Raw genomic sequence first — 27,732 nt, 5'->3', positions numbered from 1 at the left:
AGGATATAGTACTAGAAACATTTAGGATATAGTACTAGAAACATTCTGTTGGGTATTTAGGATATAGTACTAGAAACATTCTGTTGGATAGGGGTTTAGGATATAGTACTAGAAACATTCTGTTGGATAGGGGTTTAGGATATAGTACTAGAAACATTCTGTTGAACAGGGGTTTTCTAGGTTCAGTAAAGTGTGTATGTGAAAGTGTCTCTCACCAGTTGCTCTATGCGCTCATACAGCAGGCACTGTGGGAAGGAGGGGGTGACCTGCTCCACAGTGAAGCATGTCCGTCCGTCCCTCAGCTCCTGCATCTCACACAGACAGTGGCGGAAATGGTCGTAGGCCTCGCAGGATATGTCCATGTGTCTCAGAGTGAAGTTCAGCCTGGGACAGACAGACACACACGGACACACACGGACACACACGGACACACACGGACACACACGGACACACACGGACACACACACACACACACACACACACACACACACACACACACACTGTAATTACAAGATGTGGCACATGAGCTGGATTTATTTTTTACATTTAGCATCAATCTATATATACAAGAACCTGATGGTCACTCTGACAGAGCTCCAGAGTTCAGGTAGGTATGTAGTACAGGTATGTTACCTCTTCTCTATAGACAGGTATGTAGTACAGGTATGTTACCTCTTCTCTATAGACTGGTATGTAGTACAGGTATGTTACCTCTTCTCTATAGACAGGTATGTAGTACAGGTATGTTACCTCTTCTCTACAGACAGGTATGTTACCTCTTCTCTATAGACAGGTATGTAGTACAGGTATGTTACCTCTTCTCTATAGACAGGTATGTAGTACAGGTATGTTACCTCTTCTCTACAGACAGGTATGTTACCTCTTCTCTATAGACAGGTATGTAGTACAGGTATGTTACCTCTTCTCTATAGACAGGTATGTAGTACAGGTATGTTACCTCTTCTCTATAGACAGGTATGTTACCTCTTCTCTACAGACAGGTATGTAGTACAGGTATGTTACCTCTTCTCTATAGACAGGTATGTAGTACAGGTATGTTATCTCTTCTCTACAGACAGGTATGTAGTACAGGTATGTTACCTCTTCTCTATAGACAGGTATGTAGTACAGGTATGTTACGTCTTCTCTATAGACAGGTATGTTACCTCTTCTCTATGGACAGGTATGTAGTACAGGTATGTTACCTCTTCTCTATAGACAGGTATGTAGTACAGGTATGTTACCTCTTCTCTATAGACAGGTATGTAGTACAGGTATTTACCTCTTCTCTATAGACAGGCATGTAGTACAGGTATGTTACCTCTTCTCTACAGACAGGTATGTTACCTCTTCTCTATAGACAGGTATGTAGTACAGGTATGTTACCTCTTCTCTATAGACAGGTATGTAGTACAGGTATGTTACCTCTTCTCTACAGACAGGTATGTTACCTCTTCTCTATAGACAGGTATGTAGTACAGGTATGTTACCTCTTCTCTATAGACAGGTATGTAGTACAGGTATGTTACTCTTCTCTATAGACAGGTATGTAGTACAGGTATGTTACCTCTTCTCTACAGACAGGTATGTTACCTCTTCTCTATAGACAGGTATGTAGTACAGGTATGTTACCTCTTCTCTATAGACAGGTATGTTACCTCTTCTCTACAGACAGGTATGTAGTACAGGTATGTTACCTCTTCTCTATAGACAGGTATGTAGTACAGGTATGTTATCTCTTCTCTACAGACAGGTATGTAGTACAGGTATGTTACCTCTTCTCTATAGACAGGTATGTAGTACAGGTATGTTACCTCTTCTCTATAGACAGGTATGTTACCTCTTCTCTATGGACAGGTATGTAGTACAGGTATGTTACCTCTTCTCTATTGACAGGTATGTTACCTCTTCTCTATAGACAGGTATGTAGTACAGGTATGTTACCTCTTCTCTACAGACAGGTATGTGGTACAGGTATGTTACCTCTTCTCTATAGACAGGTATGTAGTACAGGTATGTTACCTCTTCTCTATAGACAGGTATGTTACCTCCTTCTCTATAGACAGGTATGTCAAGTACAGGTATGTTACCTCTTCTCTATGGACAGGTATGTAGTACAGGTATGTTACCTCTTCTCTATAGACAGGTATATAGTACAGGTATGTTACCTCTTCTCTATAGACAGGTATGTAGTACAGGTATGTTACCTCTTCTCAATCAGGTATGTAGGTACAGGTATGTTACCTCTTCTCTATAGACAGGTATGTAGTACAGGTATGTTACCTCTTCTCTATAGACAGGTATGTAGTACAGGTATGTTACCTCTTCTCTACAGACAGGTATGTTACCTCTTCTCTATAGACAGGTATGTAGTACAGGTATGTTACCTCTTCTCTATAGACAGGTATGTAGTACAGGTATGTTACCTCTTCTCTACAGACAGGTATGTTACCTCTTCTCTATGGACAGGTATGTAGTACAGGTATGTTACCTCTTCTCTATAGACAGGTATGTTACCTCTTCTCTATAGACAGGTATATAGTACAGGTATGTTACCTCTTCTCTATAGACAGGTATGTAGTACAGGTATGTTACCTCTTCTCAATAGACAGGTATGTAGTACAGGTATGTTACCTCTTCTCTATAGACAGGTATGTAGTACAGGTATGTTATCTCTTCTCTACAGACAGGTATGTAGTACAGGTATGTTACCTCTTCTCTATAGACAGGTATGTAGTACAGGTATGTTACGTCTTCTCTATAGACAGGTATGTTACCTCTTCTCTATGGACAGGTATGTAGTACAGGTATGTTACCTCTTCTCTATAGACAGGTATGTAGTACAGGTATGTTACCTCTTCTCTATAGACAGGTATGTAGTACAGGTATGTTACCTCTTCTCTATAGACAGGTATGTAGTACAGGTATGTTACCTCTTCTCTACAGACAGGTATGTTACCTCTTCTCTATAGACAGGTATGTAGTACAGGTATGTTACCTCTTCTCTATAGACAGGTATGTAGTACAGGTATGTTACCTCTTCTCTACAGACAGGTATGTTACCTCTTCTCTATAGACAGGTATGTAGTACAGGTATGTTACCTCTTCTCTATAGACAGGTATGTAGTACAGGTATGTTATTCTCTATAGACAGGTATGTAGTACAGGTATGTTACCTCTTCTCTACAGACAGGTATGTTACCTCTTCTCTATAGACAGGTATGTAGTACAGGTATGTTACCTCTTCTCTATAGACAGGTATGTTACCTCTTCTCTACAGACAGGTATGTAGTACAGGTATGTTACCTCTTCTCTATAGACAGGTATGTAGTACAGGTATGTTATCTCTTCTCTACAGACAGGTATGTAGTACAGGTATGTTACCTCTTCTCTATAGACAGGTATGTAGTACAGGTATGTTACCTCTTCTCTATAGACAGGTATGTTACATGGACAGGTATGTAGTACAGGTATGTTACCTCTTCTCTATTGACAGGTATGTTACCTCTTCTCTATAGACAGGTATGTAGTACAGGTATGTTACCTCTTCTACAGACAGGTATGTGGTACAGGTATGTTACCTCTTCTCTATAGACAGGTATGTAGTACAGGTATGTTACCTCTTCTCTATAGACAGGTATGTTACCTCTTCTTATAGACAGGTATGTAGTACAGGTATGTTACCTCTTCTCTATGGACAGGTATGTAGTACAGGTATGTTACCTCTTCTCTATAGACAGGTATATAGTACAGGTATGTTACCTCTTCTATAGACAGGTATGTAGTACAGGTATGTTACCTCTTCTCAATAGACAGGTATGTAGTACAGGTATGTTACCTCTTCTCTATAGACAGGCATGTAGTACAGGTATGTTACCTCTTCTCTATAGACAGGTATGTTACCTCTTCTCTATAGACAGGTATGTAGTACAGGTATGTTACCTCTTCTCTATAGACAGGTATGTAGTACAGGTATGTTACCTCTTCTCTATGGACAGGTATGTAGTACAGGTATGTTACCTCTTCTCTATAGACAGGTATATAGTACAGGTATGTTACCTCTTCTCTATAGACAGGTATGTAGTACAGGTATGTTACCTCTTCTCAATAGACAGGTATGTAGTACAGGTATGTTACCTCTTCTCTATAGACAGGCATGTAGTACAGGTATGTTACCTCTTCTCTATAGACAGGTATGTTACCTCTTCTCTATAGACAGGTATGTAGTACAGGTATGTTACCTCTTCTCTATGGACAGGTATGTAGTACAGGTATGTTACCTCTTCTCTATAGACAGGCATGTAGTACAGGTATGTTACCTCTTCTCTATAGACAGGTATGTAGTACAGGTATGTTACCTCTTCTCTATGGACAGGTATGTAGTACAGGTATGTTACCTTCTCTATGGACAGGTATGTAGTACAGGTATGTTACCTCTTCTCTATAGACAGGTATGTAGTACAGGTATGTTACCTCTTCTCTATAGACAGGTATGTAGTACAGGTATGTTATCTCTTCTATAGACAGGTATGTAGTACAGGTATGTTACCTCTTCTATAGACAGGTATGTAGTACAGGTATGTTACCTCTTCTCTATAGACAGGTATGTTACCTCTTCTCTATAGACAGGTATGTAGTACAGGTATGTTACCTCTTCTCTATAGACAGGTATGTAGTACAGGTATGTTACCTCTTCTCTACAGACAGGTATGTTACCTCTTCTCTATAGACAGGTATGTAGTACAGGTATGTTACCTCTTCTCTATAGACAGGTATGTAGTACAGGTATGTTACCTCTTCTCTACAGACAGGTATGTTACCTCTTCTCTATAGACAGGTATGTAGTACAGGTATGTTACCTCTTCTCTATAGACAGGTATGTAGTACAGGTATGTTACCTCTTCTCTATAGACAGGTATGTTACCTCTTCTCTACAGACAGGTATGTAGTACAGGTATGTTACCTCTTCTCTATAGACAGGTATGTAGTACAGGTATGTTATCTCTTCTCTACAGACAGGTATGTAGTACAGGTATGTTACCTCTTCTCTATAGACAGGTATGTAGTACAGGTATGTTACGTCTTCTCTATAGACAGGTATGTTACCTCTTCTATGGACAGGTATGTAGTACAGGTATGTTACCTCTTCTCTATAGACAGGTATGTAGTACAGGTATGTTACCTCTTCTCTATAGACAGGTATGTAGTACAGGTATGTTACCTCTTCTCTATAGACAGGTATGTAGTACAGGTATGTTACCTCTTCTCTATAGACAGGTATGTAGTACAGGTATGTTACCTTTCTCTACAGACAGGTATGTTACCTCTTCTCTATAGACAGGTATGTAGTACAGGTATGTTACCTCTTCTCTATAGACAGGTATGTAGTACAGGTATGTTACCTCTTCTCTACAGACAGGTATGTTACCTCTTCTCTATAGACAGGTATGTAGTACAGGTATGTTACCTCTTCTCTATAGACAGGTATGTAGTACAGGTATGTTACCTCTTCTCTATAGACAGGTATGTAGTACAGGTATGTTACCTCTTCTCTACAGACAGGTATGTTACCTCTTCTCTATAGACAGGTATGTAGTACAGGTATGTTACCTCTTCTCTATAGACAGGTATGTAGTACAGGTATGTTACCTCTTCTCTATAGACAGGTATGTTACCTCTTCTCTATAGACAGGTATGTAGCACAGGTATGTTACCTCTTCTCTATAGACAGGTATGTAGTACAGGTATGTTACCTCTTCTCTATAGACAGGTATGTTACCTCTTCTCTACAGACAGGTATGTAGTACAGGTATGTTACCTCTTCTCTATAGACAGGTATGTAGTACAGGTATGTTATCTCTTCTCTACAGACAGGTATGTAGTACAGGTATGTTACCTCTTCTCTATAGACAGGTATGTAGTACAGGTATGTTACCTCTTCTCTATAGACAGGTATGTTACCTCTTCTCTATGGACAGGTATGTAGTACAGGTATGTTACCTCTTCTCTATAGACAGGTATGTAGTACAGGTATGTTACCTCTTCTCTATAGACAGGTATGTAGTACAGGTATGTTACCTCTTCTCTATAGACAGGTATGTAGTACAGGTATGTTACCTCTTCTCTATTGACAGGTATGTTACCTCTTCTCTATAGACAGGTATGTAGTACAGGTATGTTACCTCTTCTCTACAGACAGGTATGTGGTACAGGTATGTTACCTCTTCTCTATAGACAGGTATGTAGTACAGGTATGTTACCTCTTCTCTATAGACAGGTATGTTACCTCTTCTCTATAGACAGGTATGTAGTACAGGTATGTTACCTCTTCTCTATGGACAGGTATGTAGTACAGGTATGTTACCTCTTCTCTATAGACAGGTATATAGTACAGGTATGTTACCTCTTCTCTATAGACAGGTATGTAGTACAGGTATGTTACCTCTTCTCAATAGACAGGTATGTAGTACAGGTATGTTACCTCTTCTCTATAGACAGGCATGTAGTACAGGTATGTTACCTCTTCTCTATAGACAGGTATGTTACCTCTTCTCTATAGACAGGTATGTAGTACAGGTATGTTACCTCTTCTCTATAGACAGGTATGTAGTACAGGTATGTTACCTCTTCTCTATGGACAGGTATGTAGTACAGGTATGTTACCTCTTCTCTATAGACAGGTATATAGTACAGGTAGGTTACCTCTTCTCTATAGACAGGTATGTAGTACAGGTATGTTACCTCTTCTCAATAGACAGGTATGTAGTACAGGTATGTTACCTCTTCTCTATAGACAGGCATGTAGTACAGGTATGTTACCTCTTCTCTATAGACAGGTATGTTACCTCTTCTCTATAGACAGGTATGTAGTACAGGTATGTTACCTCTTCTCTATGGACAGGTATGTAGTACAGGTATGTTACCTCTTCTCTATAGACAGGCATGTAGTACAGGTATGTTACCTCTTCTCTATAGACAGGTATGTAGTACAGGTATGTTACCTCTTCTCTATGGACAGGTATGTAGTACAGGTATGTTACCTCTTCTCTATGGACAGGTATGTAGTACAGGTATGTTACCTCTTCTCTATAGACAGGTATGTAGTACAGGTATGTTACCTCTTCTCTATAGACAGGTATGTAGTACAGGTATGTTATCTCTTCCTCTATAGACAGGTATGTAGTACAGGTATGTTACCTCTTCTCTATAGACAGGTATGTAGTACAGGTATGTTACCTCTTCTCTATAGACAGGTATGTTACCTCTTCTCTATAGACAGGTATGTAGTACAGGTATGTTACCTCTTCTCTATGGACAGGTATGTAGTACAGGTATGTTACCTCTTCTCTATAGACAGTTATGTAGTACAGGTATGTTATCTCTTCTCTATAGACAGGTATGTTACCTCTTCTCTATAGACAGGTATGTAGTACAGGTATGTTACCTCTTCTCTATTGACAGGTATGTTACCTCTTCTCTATAGACAGGTATGTAGTACAGGTATGTTATCTCTTCTCTACAGAAAGGTATGTAGTACAGGTATGTTACCTCTTCTCTATAGACAGGTATGTAGTACAGGTATGTTACCTCTTCTCTATAGACAGGTATGTAGTACAGGTATGTTACCTCTTCTCTATTGACAGGTATGTTACCTCTTCTCTATAGACAGGTATGTAGTACAGGTATGTTACCTCTTCTCTACAGACAGGTATGTGGTACAGGTATGTTACCTCTTCTCTATAGACAGGTATGTAGTACAGGTATGTTACCTCTTCTCTATAGACAGGTATGTTACCTCTTCTCTATAGACAGGTATGTAGTACAGGTATGTTACCTCTTCTCTATGGACAGGTATGTACAGGTATGTTACCTCTTCTCTATAGACAGGTATATAGTACAGGTATGTTACCTCTTCTCTATAGACAGGTATGTAGTACAGGTATGTTACCTCTTCTCAATAGACAGGTATGTAGTACAGGTATGTTACCTCTTCTCTATAGACAGGCATGTAGTACAGGTATGTTACCTCTTCTCTATAGACAGGTATGTTACCTCTTCTCTATAGACAGGTATGTAGTACAGGTATGTTACCTCTTCTCTATAGACAGGTATGTAGTACAGGTATGTTACCTCTTCTCTATGGACAGGTATGTAGTACAGGTATGTTACCTCTTCTCTATAGACAGGTATATAGTACAGGTAGGTTACCTCTTCTCTATAGACAGGTATGTAGTACAGGTATGTTACCTCTTCTCAATAGACAGGTATGTAGTACAGGTATGTTACCTCTTCTCTATAGACAGGCATGTAGTACAGGTATGTTACCTCTTCTCTATAGACAGGTATGTTACCTCTTCTCTATAGACAGGTATGTAGTACAGGTATGTTACCTCTTCTCTATGGACAGGTATGTAGTACAGGTATGTTACCTCTTCTCTATAGACAGGCATGTAGTACAGGTATGTTACCTCTTCTCTATAGACAGGTATGTAGTACAGGTATGTTACCTCTTCTCTATGGACAGGTATGTAGTACAGGTATGTTACCTCTTCTCTATGGACAGGTATGTAGTACAGGTATGTTACCTCTTCTCTATAGACAGGTATGTAGTACAGGTATGTTACCTCTTCTCTATAGACAGGTATGTAGTACAGGTATGTTATCTCTTCTCTATAGACAGGTATGTAGTACAGGTATGTTACCTCTTCTCTATAGACAGGTATGTAGTACAGGTATGTTACCTCTTCTCTATAGACAGGTATGTTACCTCTTCTCTATAGACAGGTATGTAGTACAGGTATGTTACCTCTTCTCTATGGACAGGTATGTAGTACAGGTATGTTACCTCTTCTCTATAGACAGTTATGTAGTACAGGTATGTTATCTCTTCTCTATAGACAGGTATGTTACCTCTTCTCTATAGACAGGTATGTAGTACAGGTATGTTACCTCTTCTCTATTGACAGGTATGTTACCTCTTCTCTATAGACAGGTATGTAGTACAGGTATGTTATCTCTTCTCTACAGAAAGGTATGTAGTACAGGTATGTTACCTCTTCTCTATAGACAGGTATGTAGTACAGGTATGTTACCTCTTCTCTATAGACAGGTATGTTACCTCTTCTCTATGGACAGGTATGTAGTACAGGTATGTTACCTCTTCTCTATAGACAGGTATGTAGTACAGGTATGTTACCTCTTCTCTATAGACAGGTATGTAGTACAGGTATGTTACCTCTTCTCTATAGACAGGTATGTAGTACAGGTATGTTACCTCTTCTCTATTGACAGGTATGTTACCTCTTCTCTATTGACAGGTATGTTACCTCTTCTCTACAGACAGGTATGTGGTACAGGTATGTTACCTCTTCTCTATAGACAGGTATGTAGTACAGGTATGTTACCTCTTCTCTATAGACAGGTATGTTACCTCTTCTCTATAGACAGGTATGTAGTACAGGTATGTTACCTCTTCTCTATGGACAGGTATGTAGTACAGGTATGTTACCTCTTCTCTATAGACAGGTATATAGTACAGGTATGTTACCTCTTCTCTATAGACAGGTATGTAGTACAGGTATGTTACCTCTTCTCAATAGACAGGTATGTAGTACAGGTATGTTACCTCTTCTCTATAGACAGGCATGTAGTACAGGTATGTTACCTCTTCTCTATAGACAGGTATGTTACCTCTTCTCTATAGACAGGTATGTAGTACAGGTATGTTACCTCTTCTCTATAGACAGGTATGTAGTACAGGTATGTTACCTCTTCTCTATGGACAGGTATGTAGTACAGGTATGTTACCTCTTCTCTATAGACAGGTATATAGTACAGGTATGTTACCTCTTCTCTATAGACAGGTATGTAGTACAGGTATGTTACCTCTTCTCAATAGACAGGTATGTAGTACAGGTATGTTACCTCTTCTCTATAGACAGGCATGTAGTACAGGTATGTTACCTCTTCTCTATAGACAGGTATGTTACCTCTTCTCTATAGACAGGTATGTAGTACAGGTATGTTACCTCTTCTCTATGGACAGGCATGTAGTACAGGTATGTTACCTCTTCTCTATAGACAGGTATGTTACCTCTTCTCTATAGACAGGCATGTAGTACAGGTATGTTACCTCTTCTCTATAGACAGGTATGTAGTACAGGTATGTTACCTCTTCTCTATGGACAGGCATGTAGTACAGGTATGTTACCTCTTCTCTATAGACAGGTATGTTACCTCTTCTCTATAGACAGGCATGTAGTACAGGTATGTTACCTCTTCTCTATAGACAGGTATGTAGTACAGGTATGTTACCTCTTCTCTATGGACAGGTATGTAGTACAGGTATGTTACCTCTTCTCTATGGACAGGTATGTAGTACAGGTATGTTACCTCTTCTCTATAGACAGGTATGTAGTACAGGTATGTTACCTCTTCTCTATAGACAGGTATGTAGTACAGGTATGTTATCTCTTCTCTATAGACAGGTATGTAGTACAGGTATGTTACCTCTTCTCTATAGACAGGTATGTAGTACAGGTATGTTACCTCTTCTCTATAGACAGGTATGTTACCTCTTCTCTATAGACAGGTATGTAGTACAGGTATGTTACCTCTTCTCTATGGACAGGTATGTAGTACAGGTATGTTACCTCTTCTCTATAGACAGTTATGTAGTACAGGTATGTTATCTCTTCTCTATAGACAGGTATGTTACCTCTTCTCTATAGACAGGTATGTAGTACAGGTATGTTACCTCTTCTCTACAGACAGGTATGTTACCTCTTCTCTATAGACAGGTATGTAGTACAGGTATGTTACCTCTTCTCTATAGACAGGTATGTAGTACAGGTATGTTACCTCTTCTCTATAGACAGGTATGTAGTACAGGTATGTTACCTCTTCTCTATAGACAGGTATGTTACCTCTTCTCTATAGACAGGTATGTAGTACAGGTATGTTACCTCTTCTCTATAGACAGGTATGTAGTACAGGTATGTTACCTCTTCTCTATAGACAGGTATGTAGTACAGGTATGTTACCTCTTCTCTATGGACAGGTATGTAGTAGAGGTATGTTACCTCTTCTCTATAGACAGGTATGTAGTACAGGTATGTTACCTCTTCTCTATGGACAGGTATGTAGTACAGGTATGTTACCTCTTCTCTATAGACAGGTATGTAGTACAGGTATGTTACCTCTTCTCTATAGACAGGTATGTAGTACAGGTATGTTACCTCTTCTCTATTGACAGGTATGTTACCTCTTCTCTATAGACAGGTATGTAGTACAGGTATGTTACCTCTTCTCTATAGACAGGTATGTAGTACAGGGGAGACGGAGGTTGTTACAGATTCTGTACAGAGTTCGGAACAGCGCATCTGTCAGGTCGTCATCGTAGCACACTGGGACAGATGACAAATAAATACAGTTTATTACCATTAACATTCTACAGAGATCATTAACGTTCCACAGAGATCATTAACGTTCCACAGAGATCATTAACATTCCACAGAGATCATTAACGTTCCACAGAGATCATTAACGTTCCACAGAGATCATTAACGTTCCACAGAGTTCATTATCGTTCCACAGAGATCATTAACGTTCCACAGAGATCATTAACGTTCCACAGAGACCATTAACGTTCCACAGAGACCATTAACGTTCCACAGAGATCATTAACGTTCCACAGAGATCATTAACGTTCCACAGAGACCATTAACATTCTACAGAGATCATTAACGTTCCACAGAGATCACTAACGTTCCACAGAGTTCATTATCGTTCCACAGAGATCATTAACGTTCCACAGAGATCATTCAGCACCATACTGTCTGTGTTCTGTACCTGTAGTCTGCTCTGAGTGAATTAGCAGGGAGATCATTAACATTAAACACCTGATCCTACAGGTTAAACACCTGATCCTACCGTTTAAACACCTGATCCTACAGGTTAAACACCTGATCCTACAGGTTAAACACCTGATCCTACCGGTTAAACACCTGATCCTACCGGTTAAACACCTGATCCTACCGGTTAAACACCTGATCCTACCGGTTAAACACCTGATCCTACCGGTTAAACACCTGATCCTACCGGTTAAACACCTGATCCTACCGGTTAAACACCTGATCCTACAGGTTAAACACCTGATCCTACCGGTTAAACACCTGATCCTACCGGTTAAACACCTGAACCTACCGGTTAAACACCTGATCCTACCGGTTAAACACCTGGTCCTACAGGTTAAACACCTGGTCCTACAGGTTAAACACCTGATCCTACCGGTTAAGCACCTGATCCTACCGGTTAAACACCTGATCCTACCGGTTAAACACCTGGTCCTACCGGTTAAACACCTGATCCTACCGGTTAAACACCTGATCCTACAGGTTAAACACCTGATCCTACAGGTTAAACACCTGATCCTACCGGTTAAACACCTGGTCCTACCGGTTAAACACCTGATCCTACAGGTTAAACACCTGATCCTACCGGTTAAACACCTGAACCTACTGGTTAAACACCTGATCCTACCGGTTAAACACCTGGTCCTACAGGTTAAACACCCGGTCCTACCGGTTAAACACCCGATCCTACCGGTTAAACACCCGGTCCTACAGGTTAAACACCTGATCCTACCGGTTAAACACCTGATCCTACAGGTTAAACACCTGATCCTACCGGTTAAACACCTGATCCTACCGGTTAAACACCTGATCCTACCGGTTAAACACCTGATCCTACCGGTTAAACACCTGATCCTACAGGTTAAACACCTGATCCTACCGGTTAAACACCTGATCCTACCGGTCAAACAGCTGATCAAAACTGTCTCACCGTCAGCCGCGATGATAATTGTTGTGTTGTCATGGAGATCGGCCACTTCATCCTCTGTCCATCCAAACTCTGCATCGGCGTCTGAGAAACAAGAGATGAATGGAGAGGAAGAGGAGAGATCAGCAGAGAGACCGTGGATTAACATCACGTGTGTTTCTCTACGTGTGTGTGTGTTTCTCTATCTGTGTGTGAGTGTGTTTCTCTGTGTGTGTGTGTGTGTGTTTGTGTAGCCTGCTCACCTGTGCAGAGATCGTGTCTGAGCCAGTCCAGTAGACGTACTCGCACCTTCCCACCTGTTAAAGAGACACTATAATGATATATATATATATATATATATATATATATATATATATATATATATATATATATATATATGGTATAATGAAACAGTCAGGGAGAGAGAGAGCTAGCCTGGTACTACATATTGTAATGAAACAGTCAGGGGGAGAGAGAGCTAGCCTGGTACTACATATTGTAATGAAACAGTCAGGGGGAGAGAGAGCTAGCCTGGTACTACATATTGTAATGAAACAGTCAGGGGGAGAGAGAGAGCTAGCCTGGTACTACATATTGTAATGAAACAGTCAGGGGGAGAGAGAGAGCTAGCCTGGTACTACATATTGTAATGAAACAGTCAGGGGAGAGAGAGCTAGCCTGGTACTACATATTGTAATGAAACAGTCAGGGGGAGAGAGAGCTAGCCTGGTACTACATATTGTAATGAAACAGTCAGGGGGAGAGAGAGAGCTAGCCTGGTACTACATATTGTAATGAAACAGTCAGGGAGAGAGAGAGCTAGCCTGGTACTACATATTGTAATGAAACAGTCAGGGGGAGAGAGAGAGCTAGCCTGGTACTACATATTGTAATGAAACAGTCAGGGAGAGAGAGAGAGCTAGCCTGGTACTACATATTGTAATGAAACAGTCAGGGGGAGAGAGAGCTAGCCTGGTACTACATATTGTAATGAAACAGTCAGGGGGAGAGAGAGCTAGCCTGGTACTACATATTGTAATGAAACAGTCAGGGAGAGAGAGAGCTAGCCTGGTACTACATATTGTAATGAAACAGTCAGGGAGAGAGAGAGAGCTAGCCTGGTACTACATATTGTAATGAAACAGTCAGGGAGAGAGAGAGAGCTAGCCTGGTACTACATATTGTAATGAAACAGTCAGGGAGAGAGAGAGAGAGCTAGCCTGGTACTACATATTGTAATGAAACAGTCAGGGGGAGAGAGAGAGCTAGCCTGGTACTACATATTGTAATGAAACAGTCAGGGGGAGAGAGAGAGAGCTAGCCTGGTACTACATATTGTAATGAAACAGTCAGGGGGAGAGAGAGAGAGCTAGCCTGGTACTACATATTGTAATGAAACAGTCAGGGGGAGAGAGAGAGCTAGCCTGGTACTACATATTGTAATGAAACAGTCAGGGGGAGAGAGAGAGAGCTAGCCTGGTACTACATATTGTAATGAAACAGTCAGGGAGAGAGAGAGCTAGCCTGGTACTACATATTGTAATGAAACAGTCAGGGGAGAGAGAGAGAGCTAGCCTGGTACTACATATTGTAATGAAACAGTCAGGGGAGAGAGAGCTAGCCTGGTACTACATATTGTAATGAAACAGTCAGGGAGAGAGAGAGCTAGCCTGGTACTACATATTGTAATGAAACAGTCAGGGGGAGAGAGAGAGCTAGCCTGGTACTACATATTGTAATGAAACAGTCAGGGAGAGAGAGAGAGCTAGCCTGGTACTACATATTGTAATGAAACAGTCAGGGGGAGAGAGAGAGCTAGCCTGGTACTACATATTGTAATGAAACAGTCAGGGAGAGAGAGAGCTAGCCTGGTACTACATATTGTAATGAAACAGTCAGGGGGAGAGAGAGAGCTAGCCTGGTACTACATATTGTAATGAAACAGTCAGGGAGAGAGAGAGCTAGCCTGGTACTACATATTGTAATGAAACAGTCAGGGGGAGAGAGAGAGCTAGCCTGGTACTACATATTGTAATGAAACAGTCAGGGGAGAGAGAGAGCTAGCCTGGTACTACATATTGTAATGAAACAGTCAGGGGAGAGAGAGCTAGCCTGGTACTACATATTGTAATGAAACAGTCAGGGGGAGAGAGAGCTAGCCTGGTACTACATATTGTAATGAAACAGTCAGGGGGAGAGAGAGAGAGCTAGCCTGGTACTACATATTGTAATGAAACAGTCAGGGAGAGAGAGAGCTAGCCTGGTACTACATATTGTAATGAAACAGTCAGGGGGAGAGAGAGAGCTAGCCTGGTACTACATATTGTAATGAAACAGTCAGGGAGAGAGAGAGAGAGAGAGCTAGCCTGGTACTACATATTGTAATGAAACAGTCAGGGAGAGAGAGAGAGCTAGCCTGGTACTACATATTGTAATGAAACAGTCAGGGGGAGAGAGAGAGCTAGCCTGGTACTACATATTGTAATGAAACAGTCAGGGGAGAGAGAGCTAGCCTGGTACTACATATTGTAATGAAACAGTCAGGGGGAGAGAGAGAGCTAGCCTGGTACTACATATTGTAATGAAACAGTCAGGGGGAGAGAGAGAGCTAGCCTGGTACTACATATTGTAATGAAACAGTCAGGGGGAGAGAGAGAGAGCTAGCCTGGTACTACATATTGTAATGAAACAGTCAGGGGAGAGAGAGAGCTAGCCTGGTACTACATATTGTAATGAAACAGTCAGGGGGAGAGAGAGAGAGCTAGCCTGGTACTACATATTGTAATGAAACAGTCAGGGGGAGAGAGAGCTAGCCTGGTACTACATATTGTAATGAAACAGTCAGGGAGAGAGAGAGCTAGCCTGGTACTACATATTGTAATGAAACAGTCAGGGGAGAGAGAGAGCTAGCCTGGTACTACATATTGTAATGAAACAGTCAGGGAGAGAGAGAGCTAGCCTGGTACTACATATTGTAATGAAACAGTCAGGGGGAGAGAGAGAGCTAGCCTGGTACTACATATTGTAATGAAACAGTCAGGGGGAGAGAGAGCTAGCCTGGTACTACATATTGTAATGAAACAGTCAGGGAGAGAGAGAGCTAGCCTGGTACTACATATTGTAATGAAACAGTCAGGGGGAGAGAGCTAGCCTGGTACTACATATTGTAATGAAACAGTCAGGGAGAGAGAGAGAGAGAGAGAGAGAGAGAGAGAGAGAGAGAGAGAGAGAGAGAGAGAGCTAGCCTGGTACTACATATTGTAATGAAACAGTCAGGGAGAGAGAGAGCTAGCCTGGTACTACATATTGTAATGAAACAGTCAGGGGGAGAGAGAGCTAGCCTGGTACTACATATTGTAATGAAACAGTCAGGGAGAGAGAGAGAGCTAGCCTGGTACTACATATTGTAATGAAACAGTCAGGGGGAGAGAGAGAGAGAGAGCTAGCCTGGTACTACATATTGTAATGAAACAGTCAGGGAGAGATAGAGAGCTAGCCTGGTACTACATATTGTAATGAAACAGTCAGGGAGAGAGAGAGCTAGCCTGGTACTACATATTGTAATGAAACAGTCAGGGGGAGAGAGAGAGCTAGCCTGGTACTACATATTGTAATGAAACAGTCAGGGGGAGAGAGAGCTAGCCTGGTACTACATATTGTAATGAAACAGTCAGGGGGAGAGAGAGCTAGCCTGGTACTACATATTGTAATGAAACAGTCAGGGGGAGAGAGAGAGAGCTAGCCTGGTACTACATATTGTAATGAAACAGTCAGGGAGAGAGAGAGCTAGCCTGGTACTACATATTGTAATGAAACAGTCAGGGGGAGAGAGAGCTAGCCTGGTACTACATATTGTAATGAAACAGTCAGGGAGAGAGAGAGAGAGCTAGCCTGGTACTACATATTGTAATGAAACAGTCAGGGAGAGAGAGAGAGAGCTAGCCTGGTACTACATATTGTAATGAAACAGTCAGGGGGAGAGAGAGAGAGCTAGCCTGGTACTACATATTGTAATGAAACAGTCAGGGGAGAGAGAGCTAGCCTGGTACTACATATTGTAATGAAACAGTCAGGGGAGAGAGAGAGCTAGCCTGGTACTACATATTGTAATGAAACAGTCAGGGGAGAGAGAGAGCTAGCCTGGTACTACATATTGTAATGAAACAGTCAGGGGGAGAGAGAGAGAGCTAGCCTGGTACTACATATTGTAATGAAACAGTCAGGGAGAGAGAGAGCTAGCCTGGTACTACATATTGTAATGAAACAGTCAGGGGGAGAGAGAGAGAGCTAGCCTGGTACTACATATTGTAATGAAACAGTCAGGGGGAGAGAGAGCTAGCCTGGTACTACATATTGTAATGAAACAGTCAGGGAGAGAGAGAGCTAGCCTGGTACTACATATTGTAATGAAACAGTCAGGGAGAGAGAGAGCTAGCCTGGTACTACATATTGTAATGAAACAGTCAGGGGGAGAGAGAGCTAGCCTGGTACTACATATTGTAATGAAACAGTCAGGGGGAGAGAGAGAGCTAGCCTGGTACTACATATTGTAATGAAACAGTCAGGGGGAGAGAGAGAGCTAGCCTGGTACTACATATTGTAATGAAACAGTCAGGGAGAGAGAGAGCTAGCCTGGTACTACATATTGTAATGAAACAGTCAGGGGGAGAGAGAGCTAGCCTGGTACTACATATTGTAATGAAACAGTCAGGGAGAGAGAGAGAGAGAGAGAGAGAGAGAGAGAGAGAGAGAGAGAGAGAGAGAGCGAGAGCTAGCCTGGTACTACATATTGTAATGAAACAGTCAGGGAGAGAGAGAGCTAGCCTGGTACTACATATTGTAATGAAACAGTCAGGGGGAGAGAGAGCTAGCCTGGTACTACATATTGTAATGAAACAGTCAGGGAGAGAGAGAGCTAGCCTGGTACTACATATTGTAATGAAACAGTCAGGGGGAGAGAGAGAGAGAGAGCTAGCCTGGTACTACATATTGTAATGAAACAGTCAGGGAGAGATAGAGAGCTAGCCTGGTACTACATATTGTAATGAAACAGTCAGGGAGAGAGAGAGCTAGCCTGGTACTACATATTGTAATGAAACAGTCAGGGGAGAGAGAGCTAGCCTGGTACTACATATTGTAATGAAACAGTCAGGGGGAGAGAGCTAGCCTGGTACTACATATTGTAATGAAACAGTCAATGAGAGAGAGAGAGAGAGCTAGCCTGGTACTACATATTGTAATGAAACAGTCAGGGGAGAGAGAGAGCTAGCCTGGTACTACATATTGTAATGAAACAGTCAGGGGGGAGAGAGAGAGCTAGCCTGGTACTACATATTGTAATGAAACAGTCAGGGAGAGAGAGAGCTAGCCTGGTACTACATATTGTAATGAAACAGTCAGGGGAGAGAGAGAGCTAGCCTGGTACTACATATTGTAATGAAACAGTCAGGGAGAGAGAGAGCTAGCCTGGTACTACATATTGTAATGAAACAGTCAAGGGGAGAGAGAGCTAGCCTGGTACTACATATTGTAATGAAACAGTCAGGGGGAGAGAGAGCTAGCCTGGTACTACATATTGTAATGAAACAGTCAGGGGGAGAGAGAGAGAGCTAGCCTGGTACTACATATTGTAATGAAACAGTCAGGGGGAGAGAGAGAGCTAGCCTGGTACTACATATTGTAATGAAACAGTCAGGGAGAGAGAGAGCTAGCCTGGTACTACATATTGTAATGAAACAGTCAGGGGGAGAGAGAGCTAGCCTGGTACTACATATTGTAATGAAACAGTCAGGGGGAGAGAGAGAGAGAGAGCTAGCCTGGTACTACATATTGTAATGAAACAGTCAGGGGGAGAGAGAGCTAGCCTGGTACTACATATTGTAATGAAACAGTCAGGGGGAGAGAGAGCTAGCCTGGTACTACATATTGTCATGAAACAGTCAGGGGGAGAGAGAGCTAGCCTGGTACTACATATTGTAATGAAACAGTCAATGAGAGAGAGAGCTAGCCTGGTACTACATATTGTAATGAAACAGTCAGGGGGAGAGAGGGAGCTAGCCTGGTACTACATATTGTAATGAAACAGTCAATGAGAGAGAGAGCTAGCCTGGTACTACATATTGTAATGAAACAGTCAGGGGGAGAGAGAGCTAGCCTGGTACTACATATTGTAATGAAACAGTCAATGAGAAAGAGAGAGAGAGAGAGAGAGAGAGAGAGAGAAAGAGAGAGAGAGAGAGAGAGAGAGAGAGAGAGAGAGAGAGAGAGAGAGAGAGAGAGAGAGAGAGAGAGAGAGCTAGCCTGGTACTACATGAAATAATTTACACTCTGATATGAATCGTTGCTTAGTTACACTGCAGTATGAACCGTTGCTTAGTTACACTCCGGTATGAATCGTTGCTAAGTTACACTCTGGTATGAATCGTTGCTAAGTTACACTCTGGTATGAATCGTTGCTTAATTACACTCTGGTATGAATCGTTGCTTAGTTACACTCTGGTATGAATCGTTGCTTAGTTATACTCTGGTATGAATCCCATGTGCCTGGGTCCTGTGTGGCTCAGTCGGTAGAGCATGGCGCTTGCAACGCCAAGCGTCGTGGGTTCGATTCCCGCTGGGGCCACCCATATGTAAAAGTAGTGGCCCCAGCCGACTTGTAAGTCGCTTTGGACAAAAGCGTCTGCTAAATGGGATATATTATTATTATATATTATAAATTATACTCTGGTATGAATCGTTGCTAAGTTACACTCTGGTATGAATCGTTGCTAAGTTACACTCTGGTATGAATCGTTGCTTAATTACACTCTGGTATGAATCGTTGCTTAGTTACACTCTGGTATGAATCCCATGTGCCTGCAGCACTCCCATGTGCCTGCAGCACTCCCATGTTCCTGCAACACTCCCATGTGCCTGCAGCACTCCCATGTTCCTGCAGCGCTCCCATGTTCCTGTAGCACTCCCATGTGCCTGTAGCACTCCCATGTGCCTGCAACACTCCCATGTGCCTGCAGCACTCCCATGTGCCTGCAGCGCTCCCATGTTCCTGCAGCACTCCCATGTTCCTGCAGCACTCCCATGTGCCTGCAGCACTCCCATGTTCCTGCAGCACTCCCATGTTCCTGCAGCACTCCCATGTTCCTGCAGCACTCCCATGTTCCTGCAGCACTCCCATGTTCCTGCAGCACTCCCATGTTCCTGCAGCACTCCCATGTGCCTGCAGCACTCCCATGTTCCTGCAGCGCCCCATGTTCCTGCAGCACTCCCATGTTCCTGTAGCACTCCCATGTTCCTGCAGCACTCCCATGTGCCTGCAGCACTCCCATGTTCCTCCATCACTCCCATGTTCCTGCATCACTCCCATGTGCCTGCAGCACTCCCATGTGCCTGCAGCACTCCCATGTTCCTGCATCACTCCCATGTGCCTGCAGCACTCCCATGTTCCTGCAGCACTCCCATGTTCCTGCATCACTCCCATGTGCCTGCAGCACTCCCATGTGCCTGCAGCACTCCCATGTTCCTGCAGCACTCCCATGTGCCTGCAGCACTCCCATGTGCCTGCAGCACTCCCATGTGCCTGCAGCACTCCCATGTTCCTGCATCACTCCCATGTGCCTGCATCACTCCCATGTGCCTGCAGCACTCCCATGTTCCTGCATCACTCCCATGTTCCTGCATCACTCCCATGTTCCTGCATCACTCCCATGTGCCTGCAGCACTCCCATGTGCCTGCAGCACTCCCATGTGCCTGCAACACTCCCATGTGCCTGCAGCACTCCCATGTTCCTGCAGCACTCCCATGTGCCTGCAGCACTCCCATGTGCCTGCAGCACTCCCATGTTCCTGCAGCACTGCCATGTGCCTGTAAAACTCCCATGTGCCTGTAGCACTCCCATGTGCCTGTAAAACTCCCATGTGCCTGCAGCACTGCCATGTGCCTGTAAAACTCCCATGTTCCTGTAGCACTCCCATGTTCCTGCAGCACTCCCATGTGCCTGCAGCACTTCCGTGTGCCTGTAGCACTCCCGTGTGCCTGCAGCACTCCCATGTGCCTGCAGCACTCCCATGTGCCTGCAGCACTCCCATGTTCCTGCAGCACTCCCATGTTCCTGCAGCACTCCCATGTTCCTGTAGCACTCCCCACTCCCATGTGCCTGTAGCACTCCCATGTGCCTGCAGCACTCCCAAATTCCTGCAGCACTCCCATGTGCATGCAGCACTCCCATGTGCATGCAGCACCCCCATGTTGACAAATCATGAGGTAAATCAGTCTAAAAAAAACATGACTTTGTACTTTATCTTAACGCTTTTCATAAATATTTTTTATTAAACTAAATCAAAAGTGGTGAGGTGCTGGCCGACCTGATTGAAAATGCCAGCTGGTCACACGTTTGCCGGCAACCCGGTGTGTGCAAAAAAACGTTGTTTAAGTAACGTTCTCTCGCTACACATTGTCTAACTGTTCAATGTTGGCTCACCTGCAGGTTCCATCAGGTGTCTGTTCAACGTCACGTTCTTCTGGCACATGCTCAGTAGGTCCTCCCCAACGTCTGCAACACAACGTTACACAGATATTGGGATTTTGACACGGCGTTTATGTAACTTTGAAATTAGAAACATTACAGAGACGTCGGGCGTCCAACATTCTAAAACACAACATTGGTAATAGAACAAACAAGACCAATAAGAGACCTTCATTAGGAACACCTTGCTACCAACTCATCATGGTGGAAGCATGGTGGCTACATGAAGCATGGTGGCTACCATGTAGAATGGTTTCTGTATCAGAGATGATTCTGACCTTGGATCAGTGAAGCATGATGACCATGTAGAATGGTTTCTGTATCAGAGATGATTCTGACCTTGGATCAGTGAAGCACGGTGACCATGTAGAATGGATTCTGTATCAGAGATGATTCTGACCTTGGATCAGTGAAGCATCATGGCTACCATGGAGAATGGATTCAGTATCAGAGATAATTCTGACCTTGGATCAGTGAAGCATGGTGACCATGTAGAATGGTTTCTGTATCAGAGATGATTCTGACCTTGGATCAGTGAAGCACGGTGACCATGTAGAATGGATTCTGTATCAGAGATGATTCTGACCTTGGATCAGTGAAGCACGGTGACCATGTAGAATGGATTCTGTATCAGAGATGATTCTGACCTTGGATCAGTGAAGCATGGTGGCTACCATGGAGAATGATTTCTCTATCAGAGATGATTCTGACCTTGGATCAGTGAAGCACGGTGACCATGTAGAATGGATTCTGTATCAGAGATGATTCTGACCTTGGATCAGTGAAGCATGGTGGCTACCATGGAGAATGATTTCTCTATCAGAGATGATTCTGACCTTGGATCAGTGAAGCATGGTGGCTACCATGGAGAATGGATTCTGTATCAGAGATGATTCTGACCTTGGATCAGTGAAGCATGGTGACCATGCAGAATGGTTTCTGTATCAGAGATGATTCTGACCTTGGATCAGTGAAGCATGATGACCATGTAGAATGGTTTCGGTATAGAGATGATTCTGACCTTGGATCAGTGAAGCACGGTGACCATTTAGAATGGTTTCTGTATCAGAGATGATTCTGACCTTGGATCAGTGAAGCATGATGACCATGTAGAATGGTTTCTGTATCAGAGATGATTCTGACCTTGGACCAGTGAAGCACGGTGACCATTTAGAATGGTTTCTGTATCAGAGATGATTCTGACCTTGGATCAGTGAAGCATGATGACCATGTAGAATGGTTTCTGTATCAGAGATGATTCTGACCTTGGATCAGTGAAGCATGGTGACCATGTAGAATGGTTTCTGTATCAGAGATGATAGGCAGTAGCACTATTACTCACCCAGACTTGAGAAGTAAATTGAATTTTCATTCTCTGACCTTAGAAGTAAATGGAATTTTCATTCTCTGAATACATTCAGAAGAACAGTCTATTTAATATGATGCTTCCAGGTCTACGCAGACAAGCAGACAGGCAGGCAGGTAGGCAGGCAGAAAGACAGGCAGAGTAGCTTGGAATTATCTTGCCCTTTGAAATGTTCTTTCCCTCTCCAGAAGAGCACTTTAATACAAGTGCAATAATTATCATTTAAGTACCTTACTGTGATTGGTTTCAATGACAAAAAAAAAAAAGCGACAAAAATTGCTTCTTAGAAAACTGCAATTTCTCAAGCAATAATTTTGCTAGGACTGTCTGAGTGGTCTGGGTTGGGGAGGGAAAACTAACTATTATTGGGAGAGAGGTGTTGAACACTAGGACTGTCAGAGGGGTCTGAGTTGGGGAGGGAAAACTAGATGTTATTGGGAGAGAGGTGATGAACACTAGGACTGTCAGAGGGGTCTGAGTTGGGGAGGGAAAACTAGATGTTATTGGGAGAGAGGTGTTGAACACTAGGACTGTCAGAGGGGTCTGAGTTGGGGAGGGGAAACTAGATGTTATTGGGAGAGAGGTGTTGAACACTAGGACTGTCAGAGGGGTCTGAGTTGGGGAGGGAAAACTAGATGTTATTGGGAGAGAGGTGATGAACACTAGGACTGTCAGAGGGGTCTGAGTTGGGGAGGGAAAACTAACTATTATTGGGAGAGAGGTGTTGAACACTAGGACTGTCAGAGGGGTCTGAGTTGGTAGGGGAAACTAACTGTTATTGGGAGAGAGGTGTTGAACACTAGGACTGTCAGAGGGGTCTGAGTTGGGGAGGGAAAACTAGATGTTATTGGGAGAGAGGTGTTGAACACTAGGACTGTCAGAGGGGTCTGAGTTGGGGAGGGAAAACTAGATGTTATTGGGAGAGAGGTGTTGAACATTAGGACTGTCAGAGGGGTCTGAGTTGGGGAGGGAAAACTAGATGTTATTGGGAGAGAGGTGATGAACACTAGGACTGTCAGAGGGGTCTGAGTTGGGAGGGGGAAACTAGATGTTATTGGGAGAGAGGTGTTGAACACTAGGACTGTCAGAGGGGTCTGAGTTGGGAGGGGAAAACTAGATGTTATTGGGAGAGAGGTGTTGAACACTAGGACTGTCAGAGGGGTCTGAGTTGGGAGGGGAAACTAACTGTTATTGGGAGAGAGGTGTTGAACACTAGGACTGTCAGAGGGGTCTGAGTTGGGAGGGGAAAACTAGATGTTATTGGGAGAGAGGTGTTGAACACTAGGACTGTCAGAGGGGTCTGAGTTGGGAGGGGGAAACTAGATGTTATTGGGGGAGAGGTGTTGACACCAAAACAGGCTGAAATGTCAGGCGGTCTTTTCAAACAGCTCTTATACTAAAAGGACATGATTATGATTTCCCCAATGACACAGTATCATTCCAACCTCATAGTGTGGTAATATACAGGGCCATCGGAGGGTCACCACGAGGGTCACCATTATCTACAGGTCTCTTATTTAATTCAACAGAGTAGACTAGTACAGTACCAGGCAACAATTTGAACACACCTACTCATTCAAGGGTTTTTCTTTCTTTTTAACATTTTCTACATTATAAAATAATAGTGGAGACATCAAAACTATGAAATAACACATATGGAATCATGTAGTAAGCAAAAAAAAAAAAAAGTGTTAAACTAATCAAAATATATTTGATATCCTTCAAAGTAGCCACTCTTTGCCTTGATGACAGCTCTGAACACTCTTGGCCTTCTCTCAACCAGCTTCACGAGGTTGTCCCATTGAATGCATTTTAATGAACAGGTGTGCCTTGTTAGAAGTTAATTTGTGGAGTCTCTTTCCTTCTTAATTTGTTTGAGCCAATCAGTTGTGTTGTGACAAGGAGGGGGGGGGTGGTGTACAGAAGGTAGTCTTATTTGTGTTTATTTTAAAACAATTCTAAAAACCCGTTTTCACTTTGTCATTACGGGGTATTGTGATGTCATTATGGGGTATTGTGATGTCATTACGGGGTATTGTGATGTCATTACGGGGTATTGTGATGTCATTATGGGGTATTGTGTCATTACGTATTGATTGATGAGGGGAACAACAACAACAATTTAATCCGTTTTAGAATACGGCTGTAACGGAACAGAATGTGGAAAAGGTCAAGGGGTCGGAACACTTTCCGAAGGCACTGTAGATGTTCTGCTGACAGGTCCACAACAATTTAACATTGTTTTCTCTTTCAGAAACGGTCACAGTCCTTGGTTTCAAATACAGCATAAATTACTGATAAAAAAAAAAGAAGCATTCTTCCAAACATAGTAAATAGACCGTATAGTACATGCGTCAGTATTGCTTTGCGACAGGAGCACAACATCACAGCCTAATGAATCTCAGAGCCCAGGCTATAGCAGATAGAAATACAATAACATAGCAGATAGAAATACAATAACATAGGGTCTCATTGTCCAGGCGGAGTTACCTATATAGCAGATAGAAATACAATAACATAGCAGATAGAAATAAAATAACATAGGGTCTCATTGTCCAGGCGGAGTTGCCTATATAGCAGATAGAAATACAATAACATAGCAGATAGAAATAAAATAACATAGGGTCTCATTGTCCAGGCGGAGTTGCCTATATAGCAGATAGAAATACAATAACATAGCAGATAGAAATACAATAACATAGCAGATATAAATACAATAACATAGCAGATAGAATATAGCAATAAAATACAATAACATAATACAATAACATATAGCAGATAGAAATACAATAACATAGCAGATAGAAATACAATAACATAGCAGATAGAAATACAATAACATAGCAGATAGAAATACAATAACATAGCAGATAGAAATACAATAACATAGCAGATAGAAATACAATAACATAGGGTCTCATTGTCCAGGCGGAGTTGCCTATATAGCAGATAGAAATACAATAACATAGGGTCTCATTGTCCATGCAGAGTTACCTATATAGCAGATAGAAATACAATAACATAGCAGATAGAAATAAAATAACATAGGGTCTCATTGTCCAGGCGGAGTTACCTATATAGCAGATAGAAATACAATAATATAGCAGATAGAGATACAATAACATAGCAGATAGAAATACAATAACATAGCAGATAGAAATACAATAACATAGGGTCTCATTGTCCATGCAGAGTTACCTATATAGCAGATAGAAATACAATAACATAGCAGATAGAAATACAATAACATCGGGCCTCATTGTCCAGGCGGAGTTACCTATATAGCAGATAGAAATACAATAACATAGCAGATAGAAATACAATAACATAGGGTCTCATTGTCCATAGAATATACAATAACATAGCAGATAGAAATACAATAACATAGGGTCAGATAGAAATACCTAACATAGCAGATAGAAATACAATAACATAGCAGATAGAAATACAATAACATAGGGTCAGATAGAATAGAAATACAATAACATAGCAGATAGAAATACAATAACATAGGGCCTCATTGTCCATGCAGAGTTACCTATATAGCAGATAGAAATACAATAACATAGCAGATAGAAATACAAGGGTATTGTCCACAGTAGCAGATAGAAACACAATAACATAGCAGATAGAAATACAATAACATAGGGTCTCATTGTCCAGGCGGAGTTACCTATATAGCAGATAGAAATACAATAACATAGCAGATAGAAATAAAATAACAATAACATAGCAGATAGAAATACAATAACATAGCAGATAGAAATACAATAACATAGCAGATATAAATACAATAACATAGGGTCTCATTGTCCAGGCAGAGTTGCCTATATAGCAGATAGAAATACAATAACATAGGGTCTCATTGTCCATGCAGAGTTACCTATATAGCAGATAGAAATACAATAATATAGCAGATAGAAATACAATAACATAGCAGATAGAAATACAATAACATAGCAGATAGAAATACAATAACATAGCAGATAGAAATACAATAACATAGCAGATAGAAATACAATAACATAGGGTCTCATTGTCCATGCAGAGTTACCTATATAGCAGATAGAAATACAATAACATAGCAGATAGAAATAAAATAACATAGCAGATAGAAATACAATAACATAGCAGATAGAAATACAATAACATCGCGCCTCATTGTCCAGGCGGAGTTACCTATATAGCAGATAGAAATACAATAACATAGCAGATAGAAATACAATAACATAGCAGATAGAGATACAATAACATAGCAGATAGAGATACAATAATATAGCAGATAGAGATACAATAATATAGCAGATAGAGATACAATAATATAGCAGATAGAAATACAATAACATAGCAGATAGAAATACAATAACATAGCAGATAGAGATACAATAATATAGCAGATAGAGATACAATAATATAGCAGATAGAGATACAATAATATAGCAGATAGAGATACAATAATATAGCAGATAGAAATACAATAACATAGGGCCTCATTGTCCAGGCGGAGTTACCTATATAGCAGATAGAAATACAATAATATAGCAGATAGAGATACAATAATATAGCAGATAGAAATACAATAACATAGCAGATAGAAATACAATAACATAGCAGATAGAAATACAATAACATAGCAGATAGAGATACAATAATATAGCAGATAGAGATACAATAATATAGCAGATAGAGATACAATAACATAGCAGATAGAAATACAATAACATAGCAGATAGAAATACAATAACATCGGGCCTCATTGTCCAGGCGGAGTTGCCTATTCTTCTCAGTAATGGCGCACGTAGATATTTAATGTGGCGTTTACACAGCAAAATGTATACATGAGGCCCCCAGGGGGGCGAAGACCCCTGGTTTACCTGACGGTACCTCACCTGTGCAGTACACTGTTTTGGCCACCGTTGCCATGACTACGCTGGTCAGCCCAGTCCCTGCCCCCAACTCCAAGACGGTGGCTCCTCTGAATGTAGTTGGCTGAGACAGGATTAAATCAGCCAATAGGAAGGCGCC

General features: G+C 41.9%; 1 protein-coding gene across 1 annotated transcript; it reads right to left on the bottom strand.

Moving 5' to 3' along the window:
- Window positions 1–215: 215 nt before the first annotated feature.
- Window positions 216–27,732, bottom strand: LOC135535036 (methyltransferase-like protein 22; the record flags this gene model as incomplete). Its single annotated transcript, XM_064961773.1, has 6 exons — window positions 27,597–27,732; window positions 21,297–21,368; window positions 13,083–13,136; window positions 12,844–12,924; window positions 11,303–11,405; window positions 216–384 (listed from the first exon to the last, which is right to left on the bottom strand). Coding segments are annotated over exons 1-6 (513 nt in total), but the record flags the coding sequence as incomplete, so codon positions are not given.

Source organism: Oncorhynchus masou, unplaced genomic scaffold (assembly GCF_036934945.1).
Source record: "Oncorhynchus masou masou isolate Uvic2021 unplaced genomic scaffold, UVic_Omas_1.1 unplaced_scaffold_4354, whole genome shotgun sequence".
Classification (NCBI taxonomy): Eukaryota; Metazoa; Chordata; class Actinopteri; order Salmoniformes; family Salmonidae; genus Oncorhynchus; species Oncorhynchus masou.
The sequence above is the reverse complement of the archived record's forward strand: the minus strand, read 5'-3'. Positions and strand labels throughout refer to the sequence as shown.